The 13,976-nt window shown below is 33.2% G+C and overlaps 4 protein-coding genes across 12 annotated transcripts; all 4 read left to right on the forward strand.

Annotated features, from left to right (window-relative positions):
- The first annotated feature begins 642 nt into the window (after window positions 1-642).
- Window positions 643-7,567, forward strand: LOC131653290 (pentatricopeptide repeat-containing protein At1g12300, mitochondrial-like). 9 transcript variants are annotated; one of them, XM_058923387.1, is made up of 4 exons: window positions 647-2,472; window positions 4,488-4,552; window positions 6,032-6,750; window positions 6,838-7,567. In XM_058923387.1, the coding sequence occupies exon 1, from the start codon at window positions 772-774 to the stop codon at window positions 2,443-2,445; it is 1,674 nt and encodes a 557-aa protein (XP_058779370.1). In that variant the 5' UTR covers window positions 647-771; the 3' UTR covers window positions 2,446-2,472; window positions 4,488-4,552; window positions 6,032-6,750; window positions 6,838-7,567. The 9 variants fall into 9 exon arrangements, with proteins under 9 accessions (XP_058779375.1, XP_058779370.1, XP_058779372.1 ...); XM_058923389.1 differs by having other exon boundaries at window positions 6,638-6,750; window positions 6,838-7,566; XM_058923391.1 differs by having other exon boundaries at window positions 6,649-6,750; window positions 6,838-7,566.
- Window positions 772-2,445, forward strand: LOC131650903 (pentatricopeptide repeat-containing protein At1g12300, mitochondrial-like). Its single transcript, XM_058920605.1, has one exon. The coding sequence runs from the start codon at window positions 772-774 to the stop codon at window positions 2,443-2,445; it is 1,674 nt and encodes a 557-aa protein (XP_058776588.1).
- A 764-nt stretch (window positions 7,568-8,331) lies between the features above and the next one.
- LOC131650904 (pentatricopeptide repeat-containing protein At1g09900-like) lies at window positions 8,332-8,963 on the forward strand. Its single transcript, XM_058920607.1, has 2 exons — window positions 8,332-8,794; window positions 8,908-8,963. Exons 1-2 carry the CDS (start codon window positions 8,332-8,334, stop codon window positions 8,961-8,963), a joined length of 519 nt encoding a protein of 172 aa, XP_058776590.1.
- LOC131653293 (pentatricopeptide repeat-containing protein At1g62930, chloroplastic-like) lies at window positions 8,348-10,087 on the forward strand. The gene has a single exon (XM_058923395.1). It carries the CDS (start codon window positions 8,362-8,364, stop codon window positions 8,803-8,805), a length of 444 nt encoding a protein of 147 aa, XP_058779378.1. The 5' UTR covers window positions 8,348-8,361; the 3' UTR covers window positions 8,806-10,087.
- Window positions 10,088-13,976: the final 3,889 nt, after the last annotated feature.

A 13,976-nucleotide genomic window follows, 5' to 3' on the forward strand; every position in this document is an offset into this window, starting at 1 on the left:
TATATATATATATATATATATATATATATATATATATGTGTGTGTGTGTGTATGTATGGCTCAATAAAATATTTGTAAAAAACCGAACCAACCGAACCGAACCAAACCGCATTAGTTTGGTTTGGTTTGGTTCGGATTTTTTTTAAAAGTCAACCGAACCAAACCAAACCGCACTATTTTTTCTCTTGCGGTTCGGATGATTTTTTTCGTCAAAACCGCCCAAACCGCACCGCGAGCACCCCTATATATATTTATATATATATATATATATATATATATATATATATATATATATATATATATGAGTTTAATTGGAATGCACTGACAGTGTAAGTGTAAAGAAGTTTTACACCGTCAGTGAATAATGAACGTTGGATTGTAAATTATATTTTATTTTTAATTTAATTATTTACTAATTCGTATTAGTAGGTGGTTATGATTCACTGACTGTGTAAAAAAATTTACCCTGACAGTGCATAGTAATTAATCTTCCTAGAGTTTTATTCTTGGGCTTAAACTTTGAAAGAAAATCTTCAATCATATTTGCCAGGGTGTATTGTATTTCTCTAATTGATTTATTAAACTAAAGACTTAATATAAATAAAAAATGGTAAATTGTAATGAATCCCATTGTTTAGCAATAAATTTCTAAAGAAGTGGCATCTTGGCGTGTAACTAGGAACAGAAACCGGCACTCTATTATAACGAGTTTGATTTGTAGGGTTCAACTCTTCGAACAAAAACAAGTTTGAATTGCGAATCAATACGACAATGTCGTTGAGGTATGTTATCGGCTCTATTTTCATGCCCAATTTTCAACTTCAAAACCCTAATAAATTCATTCCCAAATTTCAACTTCAAAACCCTAATAAATTCACTCCATGTTTTCCTTCAAGGCGGCTATACTCTCAATTACATGACAATCTTGTTTCTGCGTTCAATCACTTGCTGCTCCGTCACAATCCTACTCCTTCTATCATTGAATTTGACAAGATCTTAGATTCACTTGTTAAGGCCAAACATTACTCCACCGCTGTTTCTCTTCATCGACAATTGGAATTGAAGACTGGAATTCAATCAAGTTTAGTCACTTTGAGCATTTTGATCAATTGCTTTTCTCAATTGGGTCATATCTCTCTTTCCTTTTCTGTTTTTGCAAACATTCTCAAAAAGGGTTACCACCCAAATGCCATAACTCTCACTACACTCATCAAGGGTCTCTGTCTCAAAGGTGAAGTTCATCAAGCATTGCAATTTCATGATAAGGTGGTAGCACAGGGGTTTCACTTTAATCAAGTTAGTTATGGGACATTGATCAATGGTCTATGCAAAGTTGGAAAAACAAGACAAGCCTTGCAATTGCTCAGACAAGTTGATGGGAAGTTGGTTCAGCCTAATGTGGTAATGTACACTACAATCATTGATGGTATGTGTAAAGATAAACTTGTTAATGATGCTTTTGATTTATATTCTGAAATGCTTGATAAGAGAATCTCTCCGAATGTTTTTACTTATAATGCATTAATCTATGGCTTTTGCATTGTGGGTAAATTGAAAAACGCTATTGGTTTGTTACGCAAAATGATATTAAAAAACATCAACCCAAGTGTGTATAGCTTTAATATTTTGGTTGATGCTTTTTGTAAGGAAGGAAAGGTGAAAAAAGCTAACACAATGGTTGCTTCCATGATGAAAAACGGCACAAAACCTGATGTTGTTACTTATAACTCTTTAATGTATGGATATTGTATGGTAAATGATGTATGCAAGGCCAAATATATATTCAACAGTATGGCCCAAATGGGAGTGACTTCTATTGTTTACAGCTACAACATCATGATTAATGGATTTTGTAAGATTAAAATGGTCGATGAAGGCATGAATCTTTTTCAAGAAATGCATCGCAAAAATATTATTCCTGATACAATAACCTACAGTTCTCTCATTGATGGTTTGTGTAAATTTGGGAGAATATCATATGCTTTAGAGCTTGTCGATGAGATGCATCATAGATGTCAACCACCTAATATAATTACGTACAATTCTATATTGGATGCTTTATGCAAAAATAATCGTCTAGACAAGGCGATTGCATTATTAACCAAAATTAAGGAGAAGGGTATTCAACTAGATATGTTCTCGTATAATATTCTTATCAATGGACTATGCAAAGGTGGAAGACTAGAGGATGCACAAAAAGTCTTTGAAGATCTTTTGGTCAAAGGATACACTCTTAACGTCTATAGTTATAACACTATTATCAATGGGTTTTGCAACAAGGGCTTGTTTGATGAAGCATTGACCATGATGTCAAAAATGAAAGACAACGGTTGCATTCCGGACGCTATAACATATGAAATACTTATTCTTTCTCTCTTCAAAGAAAATGAAAATGACAAAGCAGAAAAGCTTCTTAGAGAAATGATTGCGAGAGGTCTACTATAAGACTAGAACTTGGTCAATAGTTTTTAGGTAAATAGTTATTTTATTACTCGTTTTTATCTTGAATTTGTATTTAAACTGTATGGCATCATTTGGTTTTTGTAGTTGCCTCCCCTAATGAGTAGGGGTGGGAATAGGCCAGGCCGACTAACAGGGACCTACGGCCCAGCCTACATAGGCCTAAGTCAGGCCAAGCTTTTTAGATAAATAGAAAAGGCCTAGGCTTTTATATAAGCCTATTTAGCTAAAAAGGCTAGGCCACAGGCCACATAAAAAGCCTTTTAAGCCTAAGAGGCCGGCCTATTTAAATAAATATGAATAATTTTATTATTATTATATTATATTTTTTATTTTAAATTAAAAATATAAAAATAAATTTTAGTTTTCTTGAAGAAATTATGAAAATAAAATGAAAAGAATCTTATGAACAATGTCATAAGTTGTTTCGATAAGTTCTCTCAAACAAATAATATCACAAAATTTATGCTACTAGGTAAACTCAAATAAACTAATGCAAACAAACATTTAATCTCATTGATCTTTTAATTTGTTAGTCTATATAAAGACGAGTTGAATGACTTATTTATAAATGTTCAAATGAAATAGGCTTTTAAGTAGGCTAATAGGCCAGTCAGGCCTTCAAAAAGGCCAGGCCCAGGCCAAAAAAATAAGCCTATGATAAACTACAGGCCAGGCTTAGGCTTTGAATATTATAGCAGGCCAGGCTCAGGCTTGGCAAAGCCTAGCTCGGCCCAGCCTATTCCCACCCCTAAATGAGAAACAAACTTCTGTTATTGCTGTTTCTTTTGTTAAGTGTGTTTATATATTTCAGAAACTGAGAATAGGCTGGTGTGGCTAATAGGCTGTTGGATAGTACATTTCTTTTCTAATATTCTCTGGATTCATTTTCCTGCTCTTACACCAGATCTCCTGCATTAATTGGAATCCTCGTACCAAGCTCTCTAACACTCAGATATTCCTTGTTAGTAGTGTTATCAAATAGCGGCGCCATGGTCACTATGGTGGATATACATGTCGGTTTTCGGACTCGCCGAAATGGTAAAAATCGACCGATATTGCAGGTTTTTCCACCATAATTCCCTATAACAGCGCTGCAAAAGCGGCAGGTATGGTGGGATTTTGGCTCTCCACCATGGACCGCCATAGGCAACACTGTTTTTTATAAGGGAACTTGATGTTCTAGTTTTTTAAGGTTTAAATCAGGTTCAATTCATGGGTTTTCAATGCAAGAAAGAATTCAAGTTTAGTTCATGGGTTTTCAATGCAATTTCATGATCAAATATTTACTTAAGTTGTAGATACTACTAGAAGTAAATTAGTGGTACTGAAGCGCAAGGATGCATGCAGAATCTGTGTTTCTGCATTATACTTATCTATGTAGTTTTGAGACCTAATTTCTTGGTCAATGGTAATACCTGAATTTACTAAGAGTTAGTTTAGTAGGAGAATGGATTGATAAATATTGCAGACAACACATACAAGCTTGAAACACCAAAACCTTTGTAAACAACATACACAAGCTTGGAACTTAATTGAAGCAAGCTAAGAATACCTTAGTGTGTTCATATGCCTAAATTAAATTGCTGCCTATTGTGTACCAAAAGTCCCAGTACAACTTCATAATCTACTTATTAAGCATTGGAGTGAAGTATTGACTATTGAGAGCTAGAAAAGTCTTAAAATGGTTTGGTCACTGGGAATGTTGTTTAGAATTTAGAACTTGCATGCTCGTGGGAAGCTTGATTATGTTTTCTGCACAATTGCTAATTTTGATGTTTAATTTGATTCTTGGAAAACTTGTTTGGCATGATTAAAATTTTGCTTAACTGAAGTTTATGTTTCAATACATGTGGTGTTACTCAAAGACATAGTATAGCATATCATGCATGCCCTGTACTCATGCCCAATTATGATATTGTTTTTGTTACTCTGGTGGCTTATGATATTTTTTGACAGAAGTCTCTTTTGTTAAAGCAATTTTGTAGTTAGTTATGGGACCTTAATCAATGGGTTATGTAATTCAGGGTAAACAAGAGCAGCTCTGCAATTGCTGAGACAAGTTGATGGGAAATTTGTTCAGCCTAATATGGTAAAGTACAACATGATTATTGATAGTTTGTGCAAAAATAAACTTGTTAATGGTGCTGCTGCTTTATATTTTGAAATGGTTGCTAAGAGAATTTCTCCTAATGTTGTCACTTTTAGTTCTTTAATTAGTGGTTTATGTGTTATGGGTCAATTGAAAGATGCTATTGATTTGTTATAAAACTCATTAGAAAACATCAACCCCGATGTCTTTATACCTTTAATGAATTCAATGCATTGGTGTATACTTTGTTTTTATAAGAAAGCTGGAACAAGTAGAATTGGTGGTTTTGATATCATTTAATACAGCTGCCTTCCAGCATAGGTTTAGAGACTCAAACTAACACCCAGCTGACTAATACAAATGCACCAACCACCAAAGTGGTTCTGAAATTTGCCAAACCGACACATGAATGTAATTGGAGCAAATAAGCATGCTAGTGCTTCTGCTGCAAAGCAAGTTTGCATCCTTATCAGTGCTTTTGATTCATAAAAACTAGCCTCTGGTGGCTGTTCTATTATGTGGTTTATTTTTTGCAAAGGCTTTGAAGTTGTTTGCGGCAATAGGAAACTAAACTTTAGGAGTTTGTTCTCATGTAAACAAGTTTTGTGATTGAAAATAGAAATTCATATGCAAAATAGATATTTGGTCAAAAGCTACAATCTAAATGTCCATACATATAAATGCTATGATCAAGGGATTTTGTAACAAGGGCTTGTTTGGCGAAGCTCTCTAACTCTCGGATGTTCCCTGAGTTAGTATCTGTCTCACATTGATTTGCGCATAGAGCGTGCGTCCAGTGATTTACTATAAAGTTTAAAGTTGATACTCAAACACCAGGTAATTAGATGACTTTTTTTTCTACATATACTTGTTCTATCTTTCAACTCGAATATGACTTATTATTGAATACTAATTATACTATTACTCCTTTTCTCGTAAAAAACATATGAGCTGAGCGTAGCTTTAATTGAAATCAAGATTTCTACCAAAAGAAAAAGAAAAGAAGAATGCATCCTTCAGTCCCATGATAGTGTGGCAGATTACTTATATTATTTTGACAATAGGATGTTGCTACATTAGCCTCTATGTGTGGCATATTTCATATGCTAGGTGGATTTCTCTCACTGTTTGAGAGTGTATGTCTGTTGTTTTATTATAGGTGCACATGTCTTATTTGTGAAGCATAGAGCCATCAAGGATTATTTTGACACAGATAGTTCAAATACTATTGTGTCTATAAATACATTAAGTGGGCTAAAAGATTATAATTTTGTTTCCGTATACTTATAATTTTGTTTCTGAATACTAATTTTTTGGGTTTGTGTATTTGTACATTGTTATAAGTGTTATCATTATATATATAAACACAGTGTGCTGATTAAGCAAAGAACATGTTATTCAAATGTTATTCTTCACGAGTTTCATTAATTTTATTGTTATTGAATATTATGTTTCTTGATATTATGATGGAACATACAGATTGGAGATAAATTATGATGACATGTTAAATTACAAAAATATTTGAAGGAGCACTATTCAGTAAAGAATAAATATTGTAATCCCTTGCATCATGAAATATAAGTGTCCAGTTTGAAATTACAGCTGCCAGCCTTGTTTTTGTATCTTCCATGAAATACATATGGTACTATGGTAGGCTTTTGCAATCTCATATATTGTTGTGATTATTACACCATTGTTACTACCTGTGATCAATGGGCTGAGTTGTGCAATGTTATTTCTCTAGGTAGAATTTACTAATTTGGCTCTGAATGTGAACAAACTGTTGGGAGGTGAGTTGAGTTGCCTCTCCAAGGTACATAGTTTTGAGTAGGCATGGCAAATAAACCCGTCTCCGCCCCGAAATTAGCGGAGAAAACCCGGTTTAATCGGGGGCGGATGCGGGGAAAACCTGGTTTTTATTTACGGGTGCGGGTGGTACTAGTACCCGCCCTGCACCCTCCAACTAAATTTAATTTTAATAGTTTTATTACTCATTTACACTTTTTAATGTTATAATTTCATGTTTATTAGAATTATTATTTATTTTTTTTGAAAATACAATTTAAATAAAAATATCAAACATAGATTGTCGTCAGGAATGTGCCCGATTAAAAGCTTGTCGTCAGGACATAGATTGCAAAGCAATCCTGCGCACGGCTGTCGAAGGATGCAAGAGTTTGTCAGACATTGATAAACAGGTACAAAAGATGAAATTGACATAATGTAGTTGAAAGATTTTATATTGTTGCTTCGAATTTTACATTTCTAAAAACTTTTTCATGTAGCCATTTGTGGAGGAAAGCAAGAAGCTAAAGGAAGCAATGATCATTGACGATAAAAAAACAGAAGAGCACTCAAGATCTTAAAGGGAAAGAAAAAATGCCTAGTAGTTGTGGTGACTACTATTGTGTAACATCACAACCTCAAAGAAATTACTCTTTTGGTAACAATGCAGCATTGGACTTGGCTTTTAAAATTATAGAAAAGACATCCATGGATCCCTTCATCATATGTGATTTGGATGCTTATCGTTCGAATGATTTCAAAATGTGATAGCAAGTGGAGAATACAAATGACTATGCTAGTTATTCGTTAAGTCTTTTTGAGTTTTTTAGACAATGCTATTGCCTATGGCATCTACTGCTAAGCTGCTATGCATATATTGTTTTGAAACAGCAGCAACCAATGTTTGCACTAGTATGTATGTAAACTAAATGTATATAAAATGATGTTGTTTATTTTGTTGTACTATTCTAATTCAATAAATTTTGCTGGATTGATTTTACATGTTGATCATGATAATGAACTGTTACAATGATTAATGATCTGCTTATTAAAGGGGTAGATCATATAGATTTTCACAGCTTCTAACTATTTACGAAATCAAACATGATTAATAAATTTTCACAATATCACTTGTATACACATCATGGATGTTGACGAGGGTAACAAAGATTTTCCTATCAATTGTTTGATTAATTGTTTGTAAAAATTTATTGTTTTTTAAGTTATTTAAATGGGTTTAAAATCCTCGCAATCCATGTATCTTTTTCTAATGTAAATTGAAGATTGTCATATTTATAGGGATCCTTGACATATTTAAACCAAATTAAAAACCATCAAAATATGGAAGACCAAAAATGTATTTAAGCTTAAAATTAAATTAATAATTGTATTAAAAAATTAAAAACCAATTAATAATAAATTAATGTAATATATCTTACTAATATTGATGGTGCATATCTCTAGGGGGAGACTGTTACATGTCCTTAACACATTCAGGAGAGCACCCTCAATATGGTTATTTTATTGCTTGTCTTTAGCTTTCACTTATTATCGTTTATTGCGTCTCCTTCATGATTGCACCTCTCAAAATCAAGTTTGAATCAATTCGTTTATTCGTTTTTAGCATGCATAAATCAATTGTTATATTTGAGATTTGATCATGAAGGTTTAAGTCAATTGCTTGAGTTAATAAAACAAGAATCATAGGTGATATCATTTTAAGTCATGTGGGAAGTGGAATCTCAAACTATTTTGAAAAATTGAGATTTCTTGTCTGTGATTCGAATCACTTACAATCCATAATTCAAATCAAGAAAAACAGTTGTGAAAAGGAAAATTCTGGTATATGTGATTCGAATCATAGTTTATACCTTATTCGAATCATGCAACTCTCGAATCAGACAAGTCAGTGCCTGTCAAGATGTTTGTAATTCCAATCATGCAACTATGTGATTCGAATCACAGTTTGTGCATGACTCGAATTACGTAATTGAATGAGGTTAACTTTAGAGCTTGTCGATGAGATGCATGATAGGTGTCAACCACCTAATATAATTACGTACAATTCTATATTGGATGCTTTCTGCAAAATTAATTGTCTTGACAAGGCGATTGCGTTATTAACCAAAATTAAGGAGGAGGGTATTCAACTAGATATGTTCTCTTATAATATTCTTATCAATGGACTCTGCAAAGGTGGAAGACTAGAGGATGCACTAAAAGTTTTTGAAGATCTTTTGGTCAAAGGATATAATCCTAATGTTTATACATATACCATTATGATCCAAGGGTTTTGTGATAAGGGCTTGTTTGATGAAGCATTGGACTTGCTATCAAAAATGACAGACAATGGTTGCACTCCAAATGCTACAACTTATGAAATAATTATTCTTTCACTCTTTGAAGAAAATGAAAATGACAAAGCAGAGAAGCTTCTTAGAGAAATGATTGCGAGAGGTCTAGTGTAAGACTAGAACTTGACCAATAGTTCTTAGGTAAATAGTTATCTTAATACTCATTTTTATCTTGAATTTATATTTAAACTATATGACATCATTATGTTTTTGTAGTTGCCTCACCTAATGAGAAACAAACTTCTGTTATTGTTGTTTCTTTTGTACAATGAAACTTGGAGTGTGCTCTCTAAGTTTCTATAAATTCCAACAAGTTTCATATACTCAATTAAATCTAATTTTTGAATTTGGAAGCTATCCTTTTTTATAATACTTAATTTATGCTGCTTGTGCAAAATTAGAACTTTAAATGGCTACAAGAGTGGTTTTAGAGGGAAACTGAGGGCTCTTACTTCTGATAAGATTTTTTACATCAAGTGAGATTCTATTCTATTTCAAATTTCAATGGATAGTTTAGAACGAAGGAATTATTTGAAAAATTAGTCAAAGTGGCTGAGGTTTCAACCATCATACTCAAATTAGTAACATAAAGGAGAGTAAATGAATCCTAAATGTAGATTATCTTTTGATTCTTTAAATGTAAGTTTTAATGCTCCATGCTTAGGTGTCTCTAGTTTTGTTTGTTGTTTTGGTGCTTACTCTAGAGGTGTTGCATCATTATCTATACACTCGATGCTTATATTTTATCACCATTGTGTCACAGTTTTTGCATACTGCAACATACCTGAACCATTATGAATTAAGTAATTTTAGCATATGTCTTGTTATGTTCACAATTGTAGGGGGCGCACATGCATTTTGTAATGGTTGCTGGTTTGGCCTATAGGCTGTTGGAATATTTCTTTTACCATCATCAATTTCGCCACATAGTTCATTTCTTCTCTAATATTCTCTGATCTCATTTTCCTGTTCTTACACTAGATCTCCTGTACTAATTGGATTCTCTGTACTGAGCTCTCTAACTATCAGATATTCCCCAAGTTAGTATCTGTCTCACATTGATATGTGCATAGAACGCGAAATCAAGATTTCTACCAAAAGAAAAAGAAAAGAAGAATGCACCCTCAAGTCCAATGATAGTGTGGCAGATTACTTATTTTATTTTAACAATAGGATGTTGCTACATTAGCCTCTATCTGTGACATATTTCTTATAGGTGCACATTTTGACTATTACTTCATTCGCTTATTTGGGAAGCATAGAACCCTCAAGAATTATTTTGGACATAGAAAGTTCAAGTGTACATAATCATATTTTTATTTTGACTATCACATTTTACTGCTATGTTATAAACAACCTCAAATACTGTACTACAAGATTGTGTCTATGAATACATTAAGCGGGCCAAAAAGATTATAGTTTTGTTTCTGAATACTTTTAATTTTGTTTTTACTTTTCCTATACCTCTCTATGACCCTTTGGATGGATATTGATATAATGTCAATGAGGTGATATTGTTTGCTTTGGGATATTCATTTTTAGAGGGTTTGAAAGGAGGTTTAGTATGTTCATTCTTCATTACCAATTATTTTTTGCTATTTAGACTATTACAAGTATCAGCGAGTTGGAAAACAACCTCTTCACTTTTCAAGTGTCAAACATTTTGTGTACATTATATATGCATCTGATACTTGTATTTATCTCCATTGATTTGTGCATAGAACATGTTTCCAGTGGTTTCCTCGTGGTTCTTACTCTCAAGTCTATTATAAAACATGTAGTTTCTGTGCATGTAACTCAGATAACACAACTCTCAAACCTTTAGTCAAAATTTTGTTTGGTTGCATATACAAGGAAATGTTATATAAAAGTAGGAGGAAAATGAGATTAAAAAAATCATTTTTTTAATAACAGCACATAATTAAATAGACTGTGCACAGGATTATACATTTGATTCTGTTTACAGTTCATTAATATTGAATGTAAATAAAATACAGATGTTTTCTATAATGGTTGCTGGTGTGGCCTATAGGCAGTTGGAATATTCAATAATGTGCTTTTAATATCAATACATTATGCCACTTGATATTATGATAGAACATACAAACATTGTTGTGCTTAATGCGTATCGTTGAATCCCATGAACATGTTTACTATACTGTTTTGCCATTATAAAGTAAAAAAATACAGATTGTATTGTCTAGATACTGTGATAGATTAATTAATGTCTTAGAAGTAACACTGACTCCTCTGAAAAATAGTGTGTCTTGAAAAATAGTGTGTCTGTGTCCGTGTCCGTGTCAGACTCTAACACCTAAACTGACATTTGTGATTACCTTTAATTTATTCATTTTTCAAAGTATTATCAGTGTTGCCGTGTCGGTGTCGTGTTCGGAGTGTCTATGCTTCGTAAAGTTCTAACTATTAACTAGAATTTTGCAAATTTAAACCATTAACCATAATCTATAAACTCTATTAATTATTAGGCAAGTTTTAGAGTGGATTGATACCTGCAAAAAATTTCAAAACACCAACTACCAGTGTGGTCAAGATCGAGTGCTTGATCGTAAGCTCATAAAATCTTACGTGCTAATGGTGCCGGAGAGAGTGCTACAATCAGAGAAAGATCGTTTTCGTCGTCGGTGTGGTCAAGATTGAGCGTTTTGAAGTAAGATCGTAAAAAAAAACGTGTTGGTGTTTTCTTTTGTGCCTCAATTATAATTTTCATGTTTTGGTGTGTGTGTATGTATAAAATTACCATTTTTCCCTTCGTGCCGTACTATCAACCTGAGTTTTACAATCTTTCACAAGCCGACCGATCCTACTTAAGATTTCCTGCTTCACTACATGGCCAGCGACAATTGAAATTACTTTCTAGACGAAGAATCACACGCACCTCCTGTGGGAGTAGCTAAGAGATTCTGTTCCTGAATCTGGTTGGGGAATGCCCCCCCTCATTATCCTGCTCTATCTTATACCAATACTCTTGTTTTAGTTCAATGACACGTGTGTTTAAAGTGTATTAAGAATTTAAACTCAGGGTAGAGTGCAAGTTCTTTGTACACAAGATAGTGAGACATCACCAACACAATAAGAAAGGTGGAACAAGTAGAGTTGGTGGTTTTGAGATCATTTAATAAGGCTGCCTTATGTAACCCACTGACATCTCTAGTATGAATTGCTTGATCATCAATAGTTCACATGCTAGCATCTTTTTCTTTAGCATTCCAGCAGAGGTTTAGAGACTCAAACTAACACCCTGTAGGCTAATACAAATGCACCAACCACAATAGAGGTTCTTAAATCTGCGAAGCCGACACATGAATGTAATTGGAAAAAACAAGCAAGCTAGTGCTTCTGCTGCAAAGGAAGTTTGCATCCTGCTCAGCTCAGTGCTTATAATTCATATAACTAGCCTCTGGTGGCTCTTCTGTTCTGTGTTCTATTTTTTTTCCAAGGTTTGAAGTGTTTTGCGGCAATAGGAAACCAAACTTTAGGAGTTTGTTATTATGTAAACAAGTTTTGTGATTGAAAATAGAAATTCATAATAGATATTTTGTTCAAAGGTTACATTCTATGGATACATTTGGCAAATTCTCTATATCCATAATCCATGGGGCTGAAAAAAAGGTGAGACAAACTTATATTTAAAAAAATACACACATTTGACAAATTTATTCTCACTTTTATATTTAAAAAAAATGGTCTTGCTAACCAGTGCCCTCAGAGCAATGGTTAAGCATTCTAAGAAAAGAAAATATTTTATAGGAAGATTAATTTTTCAATTTTCAAGGCATTAAATACACAGATTACCGAGATAAATTTACTATTTTGAAATGTTTAACCATTGCCCTTAGGGTGATCTCCTATTTAAATGTTAACTTATAAATTTTTTTTTTTACAAATTGATTTTTTTAACTTATCCTATTTAATTGTTCAAACAAAGGAAACTTCTTTTGCTCCTATTTATTTTTCTCTGACGACAAGGAAACCTCATCATCTTCATACCAAATTTATTCATCTAGTGCATATTGTTAATAACGCGTTGTCACTTTTTTCCTCCAGGAAGTTTCATTGGCCAAAAAGTTTAAATAAATAAATAACAATAATAAAAACAAATTTAGTAGGTTTTTATGTCAGCCATAATTTGACACTTATATCCTTGAAGATAAATAAATAAGGGGAGGTTTGATTTATGGATTGCAAATTTATTTCTAAAAAATATAGGTTGAAATATTTTTTCATTTCCATGTTTATCTTAAGTTTTGATAAATGATGTCTACGAAATTTTATTCCAATTTATTTTAAACATGATGTTGTCCATTTTTATTCACATGTTATAGTGGAAATCTTAAATTTCTATGAGAGTAGGAAGTAACCACCAATAACTTCTCATTCACAAGTATTTTAATTCATTTATTTTAACTCTTCTCAACAGAGGAAAAAAGTATCGTCACGGAAATGTCATTGTTCATAGAAACACGACTGAGACTATAACTTCCCTAAAACATACTCAATAAACTAAACTAAAAGAGTTCCACTGTCTTGGTCGTCAGTCGTCACATCATGATAGTGGGTTTTTTTCACCATCTTTCATGTTTTCTTCTTTTGGAACGATTAGACTTTATTCTGCGAGAATTTCTCCTGGAGGCCTTCACTTTTATGACCATGATGTTCACCCTTAATGTTTTAACTTTCTTTAGCTTCAAGCTTCCCACATAACACTTTTTGGTAATCTCCTGCCTCCTGTATAACGCCCAATCGCCCATCTGAAAGAGAGAACTTCATACATAGATACAAGGTGGATAAGGCGGTCCTAAATTGTTAAAAGTTGGTCGCCATATGATCATATTATATGATGAAAGTGCATCAATGACTAAATACCTTATCTTGACATGTGTGGTATTTTCCTCCGTCCCAAAAATAGTCTTCAACATTATATACCATTCACCTGCTACACCACTCACTCGTGAACCTTGCCAAAGATCTTTGAAATGGTTTGAGATCATCCAAATCTAGGCGGAGCCTCTCAAATACATCCCAATAGAGAATACTCACAGAGCTTCCCTGATCAATTAGGACCCCCTTAATTTCCCATTCATCACACCAAATGGAGATCACCATGGGGGTCATCATTGTACGAGTGAATGACGAATGCATATTCCTCGAAGAAGGTGGTTTTGGCCCCGGAAGAAATAATGTTTTCTACTTTGAAACCAACAAGAGGATTGTCGACATTTAAGGTTTGGCAGGCATATATTTTTTGGGTGTACGGGTCAGATTTA

This window comes from Vicia villosa, linkage group LG2 (genome assembly GCF_029867415.1).
Source record: "Vicia villosa cultivar HV-30 ecotype Madison, WI linkage group LG2, Vvil1.0, whole genome shotgun sequence".
NCBI classification, from domain to species: domain Eukaryota; kingdom Viridiplantae; phylum Streptophyta; class Magnoliopsida; order Fabales; family Fabaceae; genus Vicia; species Vicia villosa.